The sequence below is a fragment of the Paroedura picta genome, chromosome 5 (assembly GCF_049243985.1).
Source record: "Paroedura picta isolate Pp20150507F chromosome 5, Ppicta_v3.0, whole genome shotgun sequence".
Lineage (NCBI taxonomy): Eukaryota > Metazoa > Chordata > Lepidosauria > Squamata > Gekkonidae > Paroedura > Paroedura picta.
In genome coordinates this window covers 45190670-45213516 of record NC_135373.1, presented here as the reverse complement: position 1 = coordinate 45213516, position 22847 = coordinate 45190670, and the positions used below count along the sequence as shown (strand labels likewise).

General features: G+C 48.2%; 1 protein-coding gene across 2 annotated transcripts in view; it reads left to right on the top strand.

Annotated features, from left to right (window-relative positions):
• Positions 1-21495, top strand: part of RUNX3 (RUNX family transcription factor 3) — a 135060-nt gene extending 113565 nt beyond the window's left edge. For both annotated transcript variants that reach the window (XM_077337642.1, XM_077337643.1), the window contains 2 exons: positions 4442-4606; positions 17783-21495. In XM_077337642.1, the coding sequence (XP_077193757.1) occupies positions 4442-4606; positions 17783-18312 (695 nt within the window). In that variant the 3' untranslated portion in view covers positions 18313-21495. The remainder of the gene's footprint in view (positions 1-4441; positions 4607-17782) is intronic.
• The last annotated feature ends 1352 nt before the right edge of the window (positions 21496-22847 follow it).

Below are 22847 nucleotides of genomic sequence, written 5' to 3'. Positions count from 1 at the left end.
ACTAATTAAAAAACAAACAAACCTGGGATCAGTGACACCAGGGCTGCAAGCTCAGATTCCTTCTGTCCCCTTCTTGCCACACGCCCTCCCCCATGACTCCCCATGGAGTGAGGGGGGGGACGGACAGTGGTGACTGACAGACAGGGGTGACTGCTGAGGGTAGCCATAGAAAGACAAACCTCTTGTCACCTTGCATGAAGTGACAGCTGCCTATGACCAGGAGGACCATTGGCCTGCCAGGGCTATCCCTAGAGCACTTAACAGCCCGTCCATCCCTGTCTACTTCTGTTTAAGATCTGGAGCATTCTGCTGAAAACAGTCCAAGCTGAAGAAGGTCCAGCCAATGCTGAGTCTTATTTGCTCCCTCCGATATCCCCACCCATCAGCACATGCCATGGTGCAGTTTCATTTCGATATTGGCCCTTCCCATCGCTAATTTATTTGTTATTCTTGCGGGTGAGGAGGAGTGTTACATGATACGATTATCCCAGTTACAATGCACGTCCCCATTTGTGCAGAGGCGGTGCGGGGCTGTTGTTGATACATGCATATCAAGGAATTATGTTAACACCTTCCTATAAACCTTTATCTCTTGCTGCATGTGCATATACATTCAAATAACGAGCCAAAGTAGTTTCCTCCCATTGAACCAAAAGTCCCGCCCTTTCCAATATCAAACTCTGGGTTTTGAAGAACGGAGAGCTGGTTCGACTGGCTGGCTGTAGGCCGATTCACCTTTCCTTCCCCCTACCCCGGAATTACCTGGGCTTTGGCAGCAAAATTTTATTTGTCTGTTTGTTTATAGTTATACTTGTTTTGCACCCAGTCTCTTGACACTCAGGGCAGATTGTTGTTGTTGTTAGTTGCAAAGTCGTGTCCGACCCATCGCGACCCCATGGACAATGATCCTCCAGGCCTTCCTGTCCTCTACCATTCCCCGGAGTCCATTTAAGTTTGCACCGACTGCTTCAGTGACTCCATCCAGCCACCTCATTCTCTGTCGTCCCCTTCTTCTTTTGCCCTTGATGGCTCCCAGCATTAGGCTCTTCTCTAGGGAGTCCTTCCTTCTCATGAGGTGGCCAAAGTATTTGAGTTTCATCTTCAGGATCTGGCCTTCTAAGGAGCAGTCAGGGCTGATCTCCTCTAGGACTGACCGGTTTGTTCACCTTGCAGTCCAAGGGACTCGCAAGAGTCTTCTCCAGCACCAGAGTTCAAAAGCCTCAATTCTTTGACGCTCAGCCTTCCTTATGGTCCAACTTTCAGGGTGGATTACATCACAATAAAATCATATATAAAAATAAAATATACAGATTTTGCTTTGATAAGGACTATTAGTTTAGATGAACTTAAACAAGGATTGGAGGGGGGGAGAGAGAGGGAATCATACTGTTTGGGGCTTTCTTGGTGGCATCCCAATCACGCCCCAGCCCTATGATGCCCTTGTGGCCAGAGGTTTGCACAGGCATGGCTGCACTTGAATTGGGGTTGGAGGTAGAGGAGAGCAGGCCTTCCACAGCTTAAACGGTTGAGCCCCAAAAAAACAGTGAATCTCTGCTTGTCACTCATCCCTTCATGTAAGGCGAGCTGCTTGACCATCAGGGCTCCTCATGATTCACGCCCAGCTATGGGGCAAGCACATTTTCGGGGTCCCCCTGTTCCCCACACAGCCATTTGGTGCTCTCAGGATCTTTCAAAAAGTCAGTAGCCTCTAGCAGTTGAGTCTTCTCAGACTTCGGAGCACGTGCCGTCAGGTATACCGAGTGTGTTCTATACAGGCCTCACTACTAAGAGACAGAACATTAAAGTGTATACTACCCTCCTCATGACTTGAATCCTTTTTTCTTCGCCTTGACTGCAGGAGGAACGATGAGTCTCACATGCAGTGTTTTCCTCATAGTCCTGATGCAGAGGGTGGGGCAGAGATGGCTTTTTGGAATGGAGAAGTGGTGGGTGGGGATGCATGCTTAACCTCTGAATACTCCCCTGACCCCCAGCTTTATTTTTACTGTTTTTTTCCTGCCACTAAGATCGGAGACAAGGAGAAGGCCAAACTAAGGTGCGGGGAGGGGATGGACTGGGAGATATTGTGGGGCAGCCGTTCCCATCCCCTCATCCTCTCCTGCAAATGTCTTTCTGCCAGATTTACATGAATAATATAACATTCAATATGCAGAGTCAAAAAAAGAGCAGGGTTTCACTGTATAGGGACAATAATTAAGTTAAAAATAACTTTATTGTTTGGAAATCTGATTATGTGGAATAGAAAGCATTAAAGGCAATAATGTCATTCTGAAGCTGACTAAAAGGTAGGCCCATGAACTATAGGGGCTTTGTTCAGCTAATGTCTCATCCAACACAAATGTGTACAATTCTTCTTGCAAAGGTGTGTGACTGCAGTGGACAGAGCCTTTTCCGTGGTGGCATCTGGCTTGGAGAATACCCTCTCCAGCCTCATCCAACAGCCCCCAAGGGATTTCTCAGCCAGGGTTCCATGAAACCTTGGCATTTCTTGATGGCCCTAGATGGGTTTCCCAAATGGGTGGAAGTTGTTATATTTGTAAAAATTGGCTAAACATTTATCAGGTGATATGGCCACATACGGTCATGTTAACCCGGACCCTCCCCAAATGGCCATTAATGGGCCTGGAGGGGGTGGGAAGGGGAGAGGCCCCGGATGGGTGTGGACACAGCTCTGCTTCCCTACCATATTCTGCACGATCGCTCCACTTCTGGGGTTTCTTGGAGCCTGAAGAATGTTTCAGGGGTTTCCCAGTGGTACAAAAGTTGAGAAAGGCTGCTCTATGCTGATATTTATGCACACACCATGGTAAGCACACAGAGGCAATGTGCACACAATCGTTTTCAACAACAGCTCATCCACAAAGCACACGGGTGGTCAGGAATGCTGCAAAAAACAGGGTCCTGTGTGGAAATACTGTGTGCATCCATTTGTAGGCTTCCTGAGCTCTCTGCAGGTGGCACGGCCAGCAAGCAACATCCTGCTGCTCCACTCTATCCGTGTACACTGTTAGGTGCTTTCTAACTTATGCACAGAGCTGTGCATCATTAACAACAAGGCGCCAGCTAAAAACATTTTGGTTTTAATTACCAGAGCCTTTGGCAATACTTACTTGTTTCATTGCCTCTCCCATTTCTGCATGGATTTTGCTGAGTTTATACATGCGGGTAGTTATTTTTATTCCACGTGTTGTTTTTAATTGCTGTGAATTGTTTTTAATCGTCGTGAATCAGCATAAAGACCTGAATTAAGCAGCAGGGCAGAATGCAAATCCCTGAAGTCGCTAACTAAATATCTAAACACAGTCTCAAACATGCCCATTGTGGTGCTCATTTGCATGCCAAAAAAGAAGCTGGGGAGGGGGGGGGATCTGTAAACTGCTTCAGGTATCTAAACAGAATTGCACCCAAAATGTTGGGCGACTGTTCCAGTGTGGTGATGTTCAGGAAGGGGGGAGTTAGTTGGTTATCCTGTCTCTCAGTATGGCTTTTATCTAGGCAGTGAGAGAGTCTTTGGTTCAGTGGAATAGAATGTGGATGACATGTTAAGAGGACCAAGTTCAATTTCCGGGGTACCCTTTCCCAACCTTTCTACTGTGGCCTGCACCGCTGAAATATTTTTCAGACTTCAAGGATGCCAGGAAGTGATGTCAGTTGCCACACTGCCCTGCCACGCCCCCCATAAACGAGAGAAGCCTTGGCCAGCAAACATTTAAACGGTGGGGACCCTCCCCTTCCCACCCCCTCCTGGCCCATTATTGGCTACTTTGGGAGGGGGCATGTCAACCTGCCCAAATAAGAGTAGAAATTTTAAACATTAAAAAAAAAAAAAACCTCTTGCCATTTTGCTTGGAGCCAGAAATGGTAGACAAAGGATAGGAGGATCTCCCCAGCTGCCATTTTGACCCCCCTCCCCACCACCACCATGGTACCATTTGCGGTATGGCACAGTACCCAAGTCCTGTAGTTGGGAAACCCTGATCTTGGAGACCTGGGATGTATTAAAAAATCGGGTCTCAGGTATTGGGACAAACCTCTTCTTAGCCAGAGATCCAGGAGTGCAGCTCCTAGTTGGAGTAGACCTTAGTGAGCCTGTGGACACTTAATGGAGGCAACCCAACCCTGCCAAACTGTTGAGCTGGAGATTGTAGCACAGCCGGGGGGGGGGATGGGGGGAGGAACAAATGCACCTGTCTACTAAAAATCATCAGCTTCATTACCTTCAAGAAATTATTAGGCAGGAACTGATCATAGTAAATAGACACATTTACTCAGGAATATCTTGAGGCCCGACCCACAATCTCAATGGAAAGGGCTCCTGGTTGTGGCATTGCACTCGGCATCTCTTTAAATTCATTGGTATAATAACCCCACGGACACTGCACTGGGAGAAAAAAAGTCTTGACCCTACTTACCTTTGCAGGGCACAGACAGAAGCTTGAAGAGCAAACCAAATCCTTTCCCGATCGCTTTGGGGACTTGGAGAGGCTGCGACACTCCATGCGAGTCACCCCCACCACCCCCAACCCACGAGGAGCCTTGGGCACACCTGGTCACTTTGGAGCGCAAGCGCAGAGCCAGATACAAGGTAAGAGGGCTGGGGTCCTGAGCGGCAGTGCATCTCCCGGCGGGTCGTCCTGCTGCCAACTCCCGAGTTGACCAAGGTCTTGGCTGTAATCCAGATACTCTGCAAAGCCGAATGAGGTGCATAGGCTGGCTGGCTGGCTGGCTGCAGTCCTCTGGAGCTCTTTGGTCAGCCTGCACAGTCCTGCAGAGACCCATTGTCTTTACTGTGGGATGCCCAGGAGTCACCTTGCGTGGCCTGATTATCGTGCATGAGCACGAGGTAGTCTCCGACAGTCCTTGCCCCTGTCCCTGCTCAATCACAGCCTTTCTGAAGTCACACTTAAGCCCGCGTACAGTCGCTTCTAACTCACACAAGCTCTGCAACAACAAACCCAACCAGGGTTGATTTGGGCCCAGGGCAGGGCTGCCAACATCCAGACAGGGCCTGGAGACCTCCCAGAATTACAATCGCTCTCCAGACTACAGAGAACAATTCCCTTGGTGAAAATGGCAGCTTTGGAGGTTGGACTTGACAGCATTGTACCCCGCTGAGATACTCCCCCACCCCAAACTTCACTATCCCTGAGCCCTACCCCAAATCTTCAGGAATTTCCAAACCCAGGACGGTAATCCCAGCTAGGGAGACCATAAAGTTCATTGGGGAAATGGGCAACTCCCTCCAGGCCTCACAGGGTGGTTGTGAAAATGGCAACTGAGAAGGACACTGTGAGTTAGCTCTTTGGGGGAAGTTTGGTTCTAGGTGTAACTGAGCAAGTTCGTTAAAGTCCATCCGTCTTGTTCATCTGGGGCTGATACTTGTCCTCAAGGGCTTGCGCCCCACATTGTCCTTCTCAATCCATCATTTTATCTATCTCTCCACCTGATGGCATTCTGGTAGCCTGGCTTCAGGCACCCATTGCTGCTATTTTGCAGGACATTTCTTATGCTCCACTTTAGACTTGACGGGGGCTCTGCCAAAGAGGACAGCTTAGATCTTATTTCTTAATAAAATACAATTCACAAAGCTCTCAGAGGTTCAGATTTGGCTGGGTGAGCGGGAGTTAAAGTGCCAATTTGACACATGCTTTCAAAGCCAACCTCATGTTTTGAATTTTTTCTGTAGAGGGAGGTGTGGTGTTCTGTCAGGGCTGGCAAATCTTTGTCAATTTTTGTTCCTCGCTCTCTCCCTCTCCCTCTTATCTCTCTTATGCCCTCAGGGTTTAGTCTCTGAGCTAGAATCATTGAACCGAGGCCAGACTTCACACAAACCATGCCGGGGCTCTTATGTTGTTTCTGGATGCTCCTTTGAACAGCAGAGATGACATTTCACCGCAGGGGGAGGAACTATAATCACCTTCACAAGCCACTAACTGTTCACAAATCCTCATTTTAGGGAAAGTCAGTTTGGGCCTTAACTCACGAAAAGCTGTGAGAGCCACCAGTCTATTATGAGATATACCAAATATTTCTGAAAGCAGAAAGTGGAACCCTGTTTAGATGGGGGAAATGGCATAGAGGAAGAGAGGGGGAATGCCCGGGAGGGGAGACTACATGATTCTACTGTTCTAGGCAAAAATCCCAGGGGGGACCCCAGAATTGCTGCCCCTCAAGCTAGAGGCAGCCCTTGCCCTGTGCAGGCTGGGCAGGAGCCACTGCTGGAAGCTGGCTGTCAGAGCCCTGGATGGAGCAGGCACAAGAAGTCAGCAGCAAACCAGATGCCCAGGTCCCAGGTGGAATGAGCCTAAGTGGCTGGAGCCGCCGGTGAGTGACCCAAGCCCCAGACCGGCTGGGGGTAAGTGGCGGTGGCCAGAGCCTGCTCTTTCTCTTCTTCCCCTCCCTCTCCTTGTGTGGCATGGCTACTGGCCCCTCCAGCCCAGGGCAGCCGTACATGTCGCCAATTGGCTAAGATCACCCCTGGGAATGCAGAAACGGGACAATTAACCAGGTCTGGGCTTGTCACAAACAGACTACAGCTTGTTTGGGAAGGCTGAATTCCTCCTGTCTGGCATTTAATGCCTGCCTGCCCATTTCTTTGGCCTGCTCCAGGCCCACTTAATGCAGGAGGTAGGGGGCAGTAGAGTGACCAAAAGGGTTCCTGTTGGCAGCAGAGCATAGGACCCGCAGTAACGGGTTTAAACTCTGTGTAGAACGGCACCAGCTAGATATTAGGGGGGGAAACTTCCCAGTCACAGTAGTTTGGGCATAAAATAGGCTGCCTAAGGAGGTAGTGAGCTCCTCACTGGTGGTCTTCAACCACCGGCTGGATAGATGCTTCTCATGGATGCTTTTGGCTGATCCTGCATTGAGCAGGGAGTTGGACTACATGGCCCGTGTTGCCCCTTTCTAACTCCGTGATTCTGAGCACTGCCACACTCTCTCACAGACCCTGTTCTGGAGGCCAAGCATTTACGTTCCCTGTCAAAGAGCCACAAGGGCTATTTTGTAAGCCCCCACGGGCCTCTGACAGCAGCCTTGACATACAGGCCTTATAGTGGAGAGGGAAGGCAACCCCAAGGAGCTGTCCTCAGTTCTAAGGAGCAGTCCTGGCACAGGGTCAAAGAACCAGAGTTGCCCTGGGCAGGCACATAGTGCATTTCCCTTACGACTGTGCAAGAGCTCTGAGAGTATGGTCTTCCAGGCAAGCCTGCAGCCCGGCTTCTTCCTTTCCAGAAGTAGATCCCTGATTATGCACCTACAGCGAGCGCTTTGGAAAGCAGCTCCGTAAGCCTCCAAAAGGCCTGCTACATGCTTGAATAACCATTTCTTAAGGACTAAAAACATCTGCAAGCTGGGCAGCAGAGAGATGGTTTTCTAAAGGAAATTAAAGGAAGCATTTAGGGAAAGCGACTATGTTGTGTCTTGTACTTTCTCTTTCAAAAGGAAAAAGTCACCAATGTGGCCTGGCCGACTTCTTTTGCTGGTCTTTTAGTCATCCAGCTATTTCTGTCTATCTGTCTCCCTCGTGTTCATCCTGCCCTTTCTCAAAGGAACCCCAGGCCACCAACAAAATTCTCTCTGCCCTCCATTTTTATCCTCACAACAACCCTGTGCGAGAAGCCAGGCTGAGAGAGACTGGCTCAAGATCACCCAGCCAGCTTCCATGGCAGAGGTAGGATTTGATCACACATGCCCTTCCCAGCCCAGGACCCCGATCACTACCCCACCCTCTCCCCACTGTAAGTTATAACGTGACAACCTCTCGTGACTTTCATGCAAATTCTGCCCAGCCCCCTGATAGTCAAACCAGAAGCAAACATAGAACAAAGTTTGAGTCCAGTGGCACCTTTAAGACCAACGAAGTTTAATTCTGGGTACAAGCTATGTATTGCGGGGGGACAGGGCCCCTGTGAATCCCAGTAAGGGTGCCAGAGATACATCTGTACTAAAACTTACTCACTTGCCTATCGGTTAGTGCCGATCTTGGCTACACCAAAACAGTTAAAAAGCAAAACAAAAGTTGTACATACACGTTTTGAAAATAAAGCAGGTAATTTACTTAATGAGTCTTTGGCCTGGAAATAGACACCGTTTGTGTGGTTTGCACCCTGAGAAAGTGAGTCAGCTTTTGGTCATCCTGGATAGTTGTTGGGCATTGCATGGCTACCTGCAACCATTCCTCCCCCCTCAGGCCCTGTGGTCTTCATCCGCCCACCGATGCCCATTCAAGAAGTTCTACATAGCCGGTCAAAGGAAGAGCACTGTGGGGAAGCCAGAGTAGATGGGGGGTCTTCCTTAGGGTTGCCTCCATTTTGTCCTCACAGCAATCCCATAAGGCAGGCTTAGGGTTGCTAGGCCTTGACCATCCTACCGTGGGAGTCTCCGGCAGTCGGGATGGGTGGAAATGGCCCTGTTGCCACTACCAGCTGAGAAGTGACATCACGGCATTATGGCACCTCTCAAAGAATAGCTCAGACAGCATAGGAATTTCCTGGGTTTCTATGGTCAAACCATGGTGTCACCCTGGTGTGGAAATATCACTCCTGCCTTTTCAGCTTGAAAATATGTTATGGCCTGGCGTGACACCATTCCCCACTCCTTGTTTTCCCTGTTGCTCCTTTAAGCAGCAGTGCCAACCAGGGCTGATCAATTTGAATGTGGCTCTCCCCAATCATATTCTGACATTCTGCCTGCCCGAGGGCTGAATCTGGAAATATTATAATCATAATGATAACTAGGGTTGCCAGGTCTGTGTGCACTGCCAGCAGGAGATGGAGAGCACTTTCCAGGAGCAAGGAGAAATGCCATGTCATGCTGATGTCACCTAGAAGTGACATCAGGGGTCGACGCTCTGGCTTTTAGGCAAACCTCTATGGTAGAATTAGCTTCTACCCATAGAGTCTTGCCCCCAAAGTAAAGCATCACCCCTCCCCCAATTGACCCAATGTGCTAACATCACTTCCATGTGACATCAGCATATCGCAGCGTTCTTCCAATTTTGGTGGAATTGTGTGTGTGGGGGGGGGGACAAGGAAAGTGGAGGATCCTGCCTGGGCCTGGCGGCTTGGCAACCCTATTGGGAACCTGTGTGCATTCAGATTTCACATAACTCTTCAGGGACACTCCCCTGTGATTGGCTGGCTGTCCATTTCAGTGATGGCGCTGGCATTACCCCAACCCCTTGGCCGTGATCCCCTGGCCCTGCTGCCTCCGGTTATGGTGCCCTAGTTATTCCTCATTGTGAGTTCATTGAGTTATCATGGCTTAATAGTTGACCCTATTACGTGGCAGAATTTATGGGTGCATTGATAAGGACTTGGCAAAGGCCATTTGGCAAGAATCCTGGCTAAGCAGGGCTGTACATCCTCATCTCTCTAATGCAAGCCCAGCAGCTCGTGAACAGCACCACCCTGGTTTTGGCAGTGAACACGTGCTTGCTTCTTCAGGGAGACGCTGCCATTTCCTCTGATTGGGAGGCTAGTTTAAATTGAACAAGAGCCCTGGGTCTGTCGAGGTGGCAGCTAGCCAAGATCTCATAGGGCTTCTTCTTCCCACAGGAATCCTGTGAACTCAGACCTTTCTGGGACACTTTCCCCTGTGCTTATCTAAGGAACCCAGGGTGGAATACACGATTTCAGCCACCCCCACGTCACCCTTCTCAGCTGCCCTGTGTGGTTGAGTTGGGGCTTGATCTGGAAAGAGCGTGACCAAGGTCACCCAACCAGCTCCGTAGCTGAGCAGGGCTTTGAACCTTGCATCCGACAGGGTAACCTCTACACCGCAATATGTCCCTACCCGCAAAGCATATGCTCCGTCACTGAACTATGACCTCCACGCATTTCACTTCCAGATGAGAAAAACAAAGCACTCCCTCCCCCCCCCACACACACCCCTCCAGCCCTTAGTTTCCTCCCTTTGCTTCTCGGAATCCATTAAGTCAACTAAAGACCTTGATTTTCTCCAAGGCTGTTATGAAAACAGAGGCAATCTTTTGCTGCATTGGGGTTTGTTTGATCTGGAAAGGGCCTGCAAAGCTTGAAACCCAAATTGTGGGCTGCCTGGCAAAGAGAGAAGGAACTCGCAGCCACAGCTTTTTGTAAAAAAAAAAGTGGACAATGGGTAGCAAACACAACTCCCTTTTTGATGCCACTGACCTCCATCCCCTCCCCAAAAAAGCCGAGAGAGGGGTCAGCCCCAGGAGGCTATGAAATTATACCCAGTGGGACTCTGACTTCTGGTTCAACATAGATTCTTCGTTTCCCAGTTCCCTGATCCAAAGTGCTGCCATTTCCGCTGATAGATCGGATCAGATATTTGGAGTACGCGGGCCCACGGCTCAGCACTCACAATGGCGAAATTCTTACCTCTAAATGGGCTTATTCAGTTAAAGGCAGCAGCTGGTACGATTTCGAGAAGAAAATAAACATTTCTTTCAAATATTTTGATTGGCAGCGCGACAAGCAAAATACTCGCCCTCAGAATTGCTCGGGCCCGAGGAAAGGAGCAGGGCGGGAGGGGAGGAGATCTCGAAATACAAGTCGGGCAGCAGTTAAAAAAAATAAATAAATAAAATCCAGAGCCATAAAACCCTGTGACAGCTTTTACTTTAGCCAGTGAGTTCTGTACACCATTATGCGGCGTGCAAGAGGAGAAAATAACCATTGCCTGCTCTTCCGGCTGCAGACAGAGCAGAGAGGCAAGAGACAGTAAAAGCATTAAAAAGTTTGAACTCCCCTTTTCCTCAGGGCTAGCCTGAAGGACGAGGGGGGCTGCAGCTTCTGGTGGTGGGTTTTCAACATTTATGGCGTTAACGTAGGCTATAGAAATGTGCTTGCACACGAGGCCTTTCCTCTGTTCCTCCAGAACAGAAGGGTTTGGGACCCTGCAAATGATTTTATTTTTAATTCACTTGTACCCTGCCTTTCTCCCCAATGAGGACCCCAAGCCTCTCACGTGGTTCACCTCTCCTCCATTGACCTTCCGTTTAATCCTGTGAGGGAGGTCAGGCTTAGAGAATGGGACTGGCCCACCACACCGGCTCTCTGGCATGCTTGTCTCCTCGCTCAAAGCACAAGCTTTGGCATCCCATCCTTTACTTATCGAGTGCCCGTCTGCTCCAAGCAGCTCAAGGTGACATTTTCTAATCAAAACAATCCTGCGAGGTAGGCTAGGCCGGAGTACGTAACTGGTCCAAAATCAGGCAGTGAGCTTCCATGGCAGCATGGGGATTTGAGCCTTAGCCTCCCTAACCATTTTCCCATGCTGCTGTCTTTTACTGTGTCAGGCCACTGGTCCTCTTAGCTCCCTATTGTTGACTTTGGTTGGCAGGAGCTCTAGGGCAGGGGTAGTCAACCTGTGGTCCTCCAGATGTCCATGGACTACAATTCCCATGAGCCCCTGCCAGCCCTGGCAGGGGCTCATAGGAATTGTAGTCCATGGACTTCTGGAGGACCACAGGTTGACTACCCCTGCTCTAGGGTATCAGGCAAAGAAGGCTGTTTGCCAATCCCCACCACCTGAGATCCTTTAACTGGAGAGGCAGGAGGCTTAACCTAGGATCTTTCTTACATAAACAGGCTCTCTGAACCATTATGGTCTGGTGGCTTTCAACAGATGGACTCTTCACCCTCCCCCCCCACAGCTCTTTTAAAAAAAAACACTATACTGAAAATGTACCTGAGCTGTTTGTGCCAGGTGATTTTGTCAGGCTCTATCTATATACGACAACAAATAAAGGGAAATGAAAACCCAACCTGGAGAACAGGTGAGAACCACCAAGGTTAGGGATGAAACTAAATATGGAAAAATAGTAATAATTTATTATTAGACCTCAAACCTGTTTAAAAACCATAAAAGAATATCTTCTGTATTGGGCACACATAAAACATCTCAGTGTGTACATCACAAATACCAACAAGTTAAGACCAAACGCATTTCGATCATGCTGATCTCCATCAGAGGTCAATATGCACACAGCTGTATATAACATTTCCCCCCCCCCAATTTGCAACAGGGGAGGGTGGGACCTTCTTTCATCTGGTATGGCTGGTCCTGGCCCTGCAACGTATTCGTATTGGCAGAATCCTCAGCCAGCAGATATTTCAAGTTCCTCCCCTGGGTACTGGAAAATCCCACTGTGTGCATCTCAGCAAAATGGTACAAGATGAGAGTTCACCTCATTAAACATTGTTGAACTCTAATAATAAATGGTTTCTAATTTGGTTTTATCCCTAACATTTGTGGTTTTCATCTATCTGCATATTACAAAGTCTGCCTGTTTGTTGGGGGAGCAACACAAGGACTTCGCGTTGTACAACAAGAGGAGTTGTGTCCAGTACCAGGAAGGCTCCAGCTGTAGACCTTACCCTCCTCCCCACAGTGTGATACAAAGTTGTTCCCCGAACAGTCATGTACTAAAGCCTTAGAAGAAGCCACCAAGCTGCTGGCCAGGCGTTTTTAGTCTGTCATCCCCAAAACGAGACCAAAATCTCACATTTCTAGACCGAAGACTCTAGGCCAGTTTGTCCATGTAGCCCATGCTATGGACCCCGCGCTTCCAGGGGTCCTGTGCAATGCCCCCCCTCCATGGATCAGGGCCATAACCTCTCTCCTCTCCTCTCCTCTCCCTCATTAAGTGACACCTCTTTCCATAGTGGGAAGCCCCTCTGGCTCCAGTCTGACTCCTCCCATCAAAATTGTACTCTACTAGGGCCCGAGAATCCTTAAACCGGCTCTGGTGCGAAGGGCCCCATAAATTCTTAAATCACTCCGGTAAAGACTGGCGACCCCAATAGCAACCCAGCTGGGGATCTGAGCCCACCATTAGAACACGGGTACGATTCCTTTATCTGTGTCGGTACGAGGAAGTTGGTGGATGTTATGTCTCCCCTCAGTCTAATACCCATCGAGATCTGAACATTTTGCCTAGCGCTCTTTCTCACTCGCACCCTTATTTTTTTGTTTTGTTTTGCAAGCCGTCAGTAATTAGCACATTTACACTGTTGCTTTTATATGAGCAGTAGTGTCAATTGCCAAGCCTTGCAAGCACAGACTCATAAAATTCGGTCTCTCGAAAAACGTTGGGAATGTATTTAGAGAGAAAAAGAGAAAGGGGAAATGTGCCGTGAGCACTTAGGGTTTGTTATTTTTTTAATTTCAATTTGTTCTTTATGGAATACTATTTATGGCCACATGAAACAGAACGGAGGAACGCTAAGCCCTCTCTTTGCTCAAGGTAGATGGCGCCGGGCTGCTGTTTATTTCCAGATAGCCATCTGCTGGCGTTCTCACAAGCAGCATCGCCTTGGAAGAAGTGGAGGAAAAAAGAACAAGGGAAAAGGTGCAGGAACAATCCAGAGGGGGTGTTAAGCAGCTCAGAGGGTTAGGGTAGGATTTGGAAGGGAGCAGAAGGGAAGTTGGCCACCATGGAGGCAGAGGAAGCATTTTGCCCTTCTCTATTCCATTACTCTTTTATGATATTTATTTTGCCGCTTTTGTCCTGAAAGTGTTCCAGAGGGCAATCCTAAACAGTGCAATCCTAAACAGATTTGCATTCTTCTAAGCCAGCCTTTTTCAACCTTTTCACTGTGGAGGTGCCCCTGAAATAATTTTTCAGGCTTTGAAGAGTCCCAGAAGTGATGCCAACTAGCCACGCCTCCCTGCTACACACCCTGGAAGTGACATCACCACCCACAGGCTTTGCCCTCCTTTTGCTCTCTCCCACCGTCTTTACTACTACTATGGTCACTCCAGCTCGCGTAGGCCGAAAAGAAGGGCAGAAGCTGAGAAGACAGCCTGGACCCCTCCCATACCACACCACAACCAATTCCTTCCTTCCTTTGATTTTTATATCCATGGCCTACCTACCAAGCCCTCTGGGCAGAGCTGGCCATGGCAGGAGCTGGAATTGGGGAGGCCAAGGGAGATAGGGGAGAGGGGTGAAGCCTTCTGCCAGCTCCGCCTCAACTAGGCCGGAGCATCATAGCCCCCCCCCCCCCGCGCGCAATGTTGCCACCTAATAGAAACTGCAGTTGAGGTGACAGGGAGTCAAGGCTCCTTTGGCTGTTACAGACTGGCCTTGTTTTGGGGGCCACTGCCCTTTCCCTCTCTCCCAGGAGCATGAGTGTCAACATGTAGGCTCAAGGAGGATGGGGGAGGGAAGACAGAAGGTGGTTCAAGGCGGGAGTAGGCATGCAGCCTAACACAGGAGAAGTCCCTCACAAAAGGGGGAACAGTGGAAGTGACCAGTTCCCTAGCTTGTGGCCAAGTTCATAAAAGAGGAGGGGGAAGGTTGTGGGCCCCCTCCAGAGCTGCAGCGGACCTCCAGGGATCCATAGACCCCCCTGGTTGGTAATTCCTCTTCTAAACTCATTGGAATAGACTTAGAAGCACTTGACACTGCTTTGGATTGCACCGTCCAATACCTAATGCAAGAAAGAAAAACACAGCAGACTTCTCAAGCTGATACTGGAAAATCAGTATAGGTCAGCTCTCCAGAGACCTGCTCAAGGTTGTTCCCCATGTAATTGTAAAAACAGCATTGTAGGAATTCTCAGTATTTTTAAAGGACCTAAAAATAAGCCAGGATCATAAAGACAGATAGAATACTGTGCTTTTTGATTTGGTGGCTATGGCCCCAGGACTGGCCAAGTGCCTCCTATGGGGCCGCCTGCATGAAAAGGGCAGCTCCGCCTGTTCCTTGGTTAGGTTGCCCATGGACCTGGAGAAAAACCTCTGCTCCCTTTAATGAGGCTTTGTGTGTGGCCAGGTTGTCAAGAGAGTGCTGGAAGGCTCAGGGGACAGACTCTGGACATGCGGCCTCACGCCAGTGCTGCAGGGTGATTTTTGGTGTGTACCCAGAAGTGATAGCAATGTTTCGGGGCGAGACTCTGGGATCCACCTGAAACGGTATAGTTTTACCATAGAGTTTCGGGTGCAAGCTAAAGAGTCACCCAGATATCAGCAGTGACATCGCTGCTGGGTTTGTGCTAGAAACGACAGTGATGGCTCCCCCTCGCCATTTTGTGGGGACCTGAAGCAGGACCTCTGCTAAAGTGGGAGCAGCTTTGCACTGGTAATGTACGAAAATGGGAAGTGGAAGCTTTCCATGGCGTGAAGGTAAAGTAGGCATGCCGGTCTCCAGGTGGGACCCGGGGATCTTCTGGAATTATAGCTCATCTCCAGACTTAAAGAGATCAGTTCCCCTGGAGAAAATGGCTGCTTGGGTGGGCGGAGTCCCAGAGCAGTCTACTCCACTGATGTCCCTCCCTGCCCACTCCTGACTCCACCCCCAAAGTCTCCCGGTATTTCCCAACCCAGACTGACGTCCCCACTGACGTCCCTCCCACCCACTCCCGACTCCACCCCCAAAGTCTCCCGGTATTTCCCAACCCAGAGGTAAAGAACATCTGCTGGTGTTCCCTGCAGATCGAGCTGATATTAAAGGGACAGCTGGAGGGACCCGTTGAAAAGTAACATCCTTTGGTTATGAGACCATGCCATGCTCGAATGTTGGCTCCACACACCCTTGGTAGGCAACCAAGGAGAACTATCCCAGCTTCTCTTTTCTTTCCTCAATGAAATATTGCTGCACCAGGGATGTGTGTGTGTGTGTTGCATTTTGTCCTTTTTTATTAAGGCTCTGGAGAGCAACCTCCCCTGCCCAAACCCCTGAAACCCAACCTATACAGTAAGGGAGCTTTTAACGGCATGTTTATCAGCTCCCGTCTTTCGAGTCTATTGGCACAAACAGACCACCCACATGCAGGCTTGAAGGCCTGGCAGAGACTCCAGGTTTTCCTCCATATTTCTGTGTTTGTGTGAGCATGTGTGCGCCAAAGCGGATGCGCCAGCCAGCTTGGGGACTTGTCATACGAAGGCAGCGCTGTCTCTTTGCTACAAAACCCAGGAGAACAGCTAAACAGTTTTATATCTGTGTTTATAACTACGTGGGCGGAAATCAAGAATAGAAGCATGTGTATTACTGGACGTAGTGTCACAGACCACAAAGTTATAGTGGCAAACCGGAATAGTCTGTGATAGTCGCAGATTCTGAGGTATCCATTTTTTTAATTTGGTGGCATTTTTTTAATACTTTCTGATATGGAGATCTGATCAGGAGTGAGAAACTCTAAATTCAGAATGGTCTGTGGCTCTTTTTACTCGCAGTTTTGATGCTCTGACTTCCCCTGAGGGAGATCATGCTACCCTGTGATCCTCCTGACATGTTTGCTAGTCATTTTGTGGGGATACGGCAGCACATATACCTTCTAGCTTCATTATTCATGAGCGTGTGCTCCTCATATACATTTGGTGTAGTGGTTAAGAGCAAAGGCCTCTAATCTGGAGAACTGAGTTTGATTCCCCATTCCTCTACATGCAGCCAGTCACAGTTCTCTCAGAGCTCTCTCAGCCTCTCCTACCTTACAGAGTGTCTGTTGCAGGGAGAGGAAGGATAGGCCACTTTTAGATTCCCTTGGGGTACAAAGTGGGGTACAAAAAGCCAGCTCTTCTTCATACATTTGGGTATCTGGATGCTGGAAAATACATGGATCACATTCTTCAGACAAAATGCGGACTGCATGTATGGGAGGATTGTGGGTAGCATAATATACACTTACTCCCAGTTTCAGTGCGGAAACTGTAATGACTGCAAAGAGTGTACATGAATCCTGAAATTTACTGGATTATATGCCACAGTCAGTCCCAGAGGCAGCAAAATTCTTGGCACTGTATTCAGCCAGCCTGAAAAAAATTACTCAAAAAACAAACCTAGAAGTCCTAGGATTCACACATGCGTACACGCACACACACACACACACACACACACACATATGCACATAAAGAGTGAAGACTTCCTGGCTCCAAACAAGAGAGGAGGCAGGGATGGGAAGGAATAGACCTGTATATGTGAACTGGTGATCTATAATACAGACTGAGATTTAGACCTGGTATGCAGTCCTGGCTCTTCCTGTATTTGGATATTCCTTGTATTTGGATATTCATGAGAGGGCTACAAATTTTTTTAGAGAAACTCCCCCCCCCCCCAAAAAAAAAAAACACTTCTCTGGCTTCATCCTAGCTTACGTGAGTTTCAAGAAAATATGGAACTTTATAGGTACAAAAGTTTGGCTAAGCTCAAACAAAACAAGACACCCGTGGACAGGCATTGGTTTTGCTTTGTTTGGTGTGAGAGAATTCTACTCACAAGCGACCTGGAAGTTATTCTATACAAGCCACACTGAGATGGGCTTGCGCAAGACAAATTCCCGAAGTCTGATGCCTGGAAAATCATGGTGGTAGCTCTCAGTGAAGTCTGGGTTTGGCTAGGAAAATCAGGCTTCTCTTTTGGACAACAGATTCACGGGGGAGAGGTCTGCCAAAGGCGCCTTGGTGTACATCCCAGCCCCCCTCTAAGACAGGTGTTTGTGGTCTTCCTCCAATGCAAGTGGCTCTTCCAGCCTGGGCCCCAGTAAGAGTTGAGCTGAGGCTCCTTTGCAGTTCTATCCAATTATTATTGCTGTTATCATGTTGGGGTTATTGCTGTTGTCACATGTGTTACCTCATGTTATCTGTATCTGTTTCCTGTTCTCTGTAAACCTCCCTGAGCCTTTGGGGGAGGGCGGTATATAAATATAAATAAATAAATAATAAATAATAAAAATTCCACTGGTTTGGATGACTGCAACAATAAATGCATCATCTAACATTCTTCTCTCTCTCTCTTTCTTCTCTCTCTCTCCCCCCCCCCCAAAAAAAACAGGTACATCTGACTTGAGCCCTTTCCCGGATCCTCGCCAGTTTGACCGGTCCTTTTCTGCATTACCGGGCCTCACTGAGAGCAGGTTTTCGGACCCTCGGATGCATTTTGGACCCTCGGGTGCAATGTCTGCAGCCTTCCCTTACGCAGCCACGCCCTCTGCCACTGGAATTGGAGGCATCAGCATGACCAGCATGCCTACCGCCTCTCGCTTCCACCACACATACCTTCCACCGCCTTACCCAAGCTCCACCCAAAACCAGAGTGGACATTTCCAGACCAACCCATCCCCTTACCATCTGTACTACGGTACATCCTCCGGGTCATACCAGTTTTCCATGGTGGCGGGGGGAGAGCGCTCGCCCACACGGATGCTTCCTTCTTGCCCAAGCGCGTCAGCCGGCAACAACTTGATCAACCCCAGCCTCACCAACCAAAACGATGGCGTCGAAGCGGATGGGAGCCACAGTAACTCGCCGACAGCTATGGCAACTACTGGGAGAATGGACGAAGCGGTCTGGAGGCCATACTGAAAAGGACCACTGACCCAGCCACTTTCCCTGAATTAAAATTCTCCAACAGTGTGCTGGGTTAAGAATTAAAGTGAGCAGGCAATCAAAAAGGGAGCTGCCAAAGATAAGGTTGCTCTTGTACAAAATACAGGCAGTTGACCAAGCACAGATAGACTGGAGATAGCCTGACATTTGTATGCATTTCAGAAACAACGAATCCTTGTTTACCATTGCTCCTTCAGGTTCCCTCTCAACTGGCATCTATCATGTTCTGAATGTACATAGAAATGTATATAACGAGTCCCTTTGCTCCTTCGCAGAGAGGCGTCTGAGGGGACAGGGGGAAGCCCCGATCAATCATCTCAAAGGACAAAGGATTTTAAAAATAAATCTGTGTTTAAAAAGAAATCAGGCAGAGTCTTATAAGATGCTCAGGCTGCAAGGGTTGGATTCTGTCACCCCCATCCATTAAGCAGGATCCTCTGACTTCCTTCCGCTAGGTCTCCCTTCGAAAGAGAAAGATGTCCTCCAGTGAAGAATGGCCTTTTTTCCGATAAAGAAACACTTTCATCCATCACAGCAAGCCGTTCTTTGGCTTTCTGCTTTTGTTAGAGAAAGACTTAACAGAGGGGAGTCATAGTGGCAGGGAGTTACAGGACCCAGCCCCAAATATGGTCATTCTGGGGTTCCCCCCCCCCCAATATGCAGTATTTACCATCACTGGACAAAATAAATCAAGGAACTGGCACGGGGACTTCCCATGACTGAAGACAGTGAGATGTGTAAGAACATCTCAAAAAAAACCTTTGTTCTGTTACGTCCTGCCCCATTCTCCTTCTAGATGGGACCCACAGTCCCACCAGGATGTAGGGTTAGCTGCTTGCCTCAGGTGGTGGCTTTGGGACAATAGAGGGAGGCAGATTTGGGCCTCGAGACACTCAAAAGTTCTCCCAATGAGGGGAATGTAGCTGCTCTTCATGTCAGTGCCTTGTGCCAAAGACTTTCCCAAATGAAGTTGGGTCTTCCTGTTAATTAGCACTGGTGGTGGAACACCATTTTGAATTTTCTGCCTCCAGAACTGAAAAGGCTTGATCTGGGTTTGTGACCCTGCAGTCCTTTAATTCAACACCCCCCAAACTCTCTGGATACTCCAGAGTCAGTCAACCGGATTTGAACTTGTATGCACGATTCTCGAGCGTCATCCCACCGTAACAACGAAGTTGGAGATGTATGGATTATTTGTTTTTATTTAAGGTATTTATAGCGCACTTTTCCGTGATTTTTTTTTTTTTGGCAAGGCAGCCTACAGATCATAAATCAAAATCCATGGCCACCGAGGTGGCAGATTAATTTGTTAAAAGGTCTCAAACCATAGCAGAACAGCAGCAAAGCTACCAAAACTAAGCAACAACAAAAACCCTCTTAGGCAGGACAACAATAGCGTCTTTGGGAGAAGTTGTCAGCAGGAGTCCCATTTTATTCAGCGGTGTGTAGCCTTTATCCAGTGTCTGAATACTGGTACAGGTGGAACCAGGGCCCATTCTGCACACATAGGATAATGCACTTTCAATGTGCTTTGGCAGCTGGATTTTCCTGTGCAGAACAGGAAAATCTACTTCCAAATTGGATTGAAAGTGCATTAACTTATGTGTGCGGAATAGGCCCAGGTGTATTCTGGGGGATCACATTCATGACAAGCCCCCTCAGCTTTCTGTTCCGCCACCCAACCAAACCGCCAGTTGGCATGCTTCCGTCTGTTTATGCAGAGCCATCTGCACACGACCTAAGCCACTGCACGTACTCTCTGTCACCTAGGCCCAGATCTCACTCCTGTGGTCAGCCATACTGCTCATATTCTACATATAGGGAATCATCTTTGTGTAATGGAGACTTCCATTGTGTGATGCCCCCATCTCATTGTGGTCTACATTTTAAAAATTCCTCACTAGGGACTATCCACTTTTTGTATGTTTACATCTGATGTACAACGAAAATTGTCCATACAAGAGTTTTGCTGTTGTTGTAGTGCCTTTCTTTCTGCCTCTAGTGAAACCTTGATGGCTGTCCTTGGGACCAAATGCGTGGGGGGAGGGAGATTTCAAATCTTCAGGGCACGCTAAAGTTGTTGATCTGCACTTGCCGAAAATATCATCGCTGACAGGCCATCCCTTTCAAGTGGATTGACGGATTGTCACGTGGAGGTGTGAAGAGAAGCACAGCTCTTCTGTTCAAGGAGTCCGAAGCTGGAAAGGGTTTTTGTTTTGTTTTTGCACTATAATATGATTTTAAAAAATTAAAATGCACAATTACTTGTACAATTCCATTTGGCTCATGGAATATTTAAGTGTAAAAAAAGTCTTTTTTCCCTTGGTCTTTATTTGTTAAAATGTGATTCTTTTCAAACGATATGTCAGTGAAGAATCCCAGGGCTTAAAGAATTCTCCTTCAAATGTGTGTGTGGAATTAAAAAAATGGAGAATGACATGGTTAGAACAAAGATCCTACGTTCTGTAGACACGCTTTGTTTATGTCTGGCTTTAAGAAAAAAAGGGAGCTGGTTTTGATGCTAAATGTCTTTGAAGTTGTTAAGGTGGGGGTTTGCGCCATATTCCAACCCTATCTGGTGGTATCTCTGTTTTGACATGTAGACCCCCCTCCCTGCAGCCAATATTTCGGAAACAATCCTAACCAAGTCTACTCGGGAGTAAGTCCCCCTTTGCCCAGTGGCGCTTACTCCCAGAAAGTATTGTTCCGATTGCCGCCTTCATCTCTTTACCTGTAGCATTTGTAACGATTTGGGACATCGGTTCTGCTATTAACTGGTCCCAAAGTCCAGAGAAGAAAACATGGAAAGGTTTTTGTTTTTGTTGTTGTTGTTGTTTTAAATGAATGTTTAGAACAGATTTCTTTTGCATTCGCTTGCCTCGGCCACTCCCTCTTGAAGCTTCGCACATTCAATGGGGAAGTGGAGCCTTCTGCCAACTTTGACTCCTGGACTGTTAGGAGTACAGTTGATAAAAGAAACCCTAGCAGAGCAATCAATCCTGCAGTTCTCTTTACTGGAAAAAGAAAGAAAGAAAGAATAGGAAATGCCAACCAAGTTCCATGTTCATTATCAAATATACATGATTATATTGCTAGGTGTTATGTGTAATCATTTTAATACCATGTGGAATAAATAAATGTATGGTTACCAACGGATAAGCCGTCTCTTGCCTGTTCAGTCTCCTCTTCTGGTGCTCCTGAAATAAGTAAGGACATGTGCATGCACAGGAGCATTGTCGCGCACCACCGAACCCCTCGGACTTTGGTTGCAAGGGAGTTCCCGCAAGGCCCTGCCACTTTGACCTGAATGCCAAGAGGCACTTCTTGATACTTCTGATTAACACTGACATGATCTCCTTTGGCTGTGGCGGAAGATACACTTTGCCAATCTTGCTTTGAACTAAAGGAAGTCTGAGGTGATCGTGCACAATGCACTGTTGTGCATGATGGGACAACTGACAGCATAATGTGTTGCTCGAAACATTGAAAGTCTGATGAAATGACATATTGTTGCGGGTACAAATACTTGCCAGAACTCAGGAGCTGGCAAGGTTTCTCAGGAGCTAGATTGTGAGGAGGCCTGAGGGTCAGTTTCCACAACACAGGAGGCAGCTTGGTGGGGACCCTTACACAGCTTGTGAACTGCATCACAGCATACTTGATTTGTGTGCTTTCTTCTCTTCCTCACTGTTCTCATTCCAGATCAGACTGTGGCATATGTACAGAAAGAGCTACAGTTCTCCTTCCACATTATTTCCCCAAATACTGTCCAGGGAAGAGGTATTTGGCCTTCCACAATGGGCTGAAGAGCTCCATTCCAAGACCTTTTCTGTTCAAGGTAAGAGTGTGTGGCCCTGATCTGGAATGGAAGCATAGAGACAGAACATACGTGACAGGGACAGAGTCCACAGGCTCGGTTCTGGGTCCCCAATCTTCTCATTCCCCATGAGAAGCTTTATCTCATGGAACGGTCCATGAGAAAGATCCGAGTGGTCTAGTGCAGGATTCTCAACCAGACTTCCAGGGAACAATGGATTTCCACAGCAACTCCCCAGGTGTGACACAGCTTTTCCCAGAAATTTGGACAACTGCTGACATCCCTGGAGCCCACTTCCCCATTGCTCTACAGGCCTAGTCTCTTTCTTCACAATGGAAATGGTTAATGATTGATCAATTGATTGACTGACTCTCGCATCCTATTTCCATGTCCGCTTCTCTGAAGGGGCTTATCATCATTTCCAGAGTTCCTCAAAGCCTGAGAAATATTTCAGGGGTTCCTCCATGCTCAAAAGGTTGAAAAAGGCTGGCAGAACAGGCTCTGGCATAGGTGCAGAGGCACCCTCTGGTGACGGGGCCATGACACCGGCCTAATGAGATCAAGGACCCTGCTGTGATTGCGTCCATCCTCCTGTTCCCAGGTCAACAGGCATGATTGCCTTGGCACCAATCGCTGCCAGGTATTTGGACCCTTGCATCCCTGACCATGAAATTGATGCTATCCATCCCAGTCT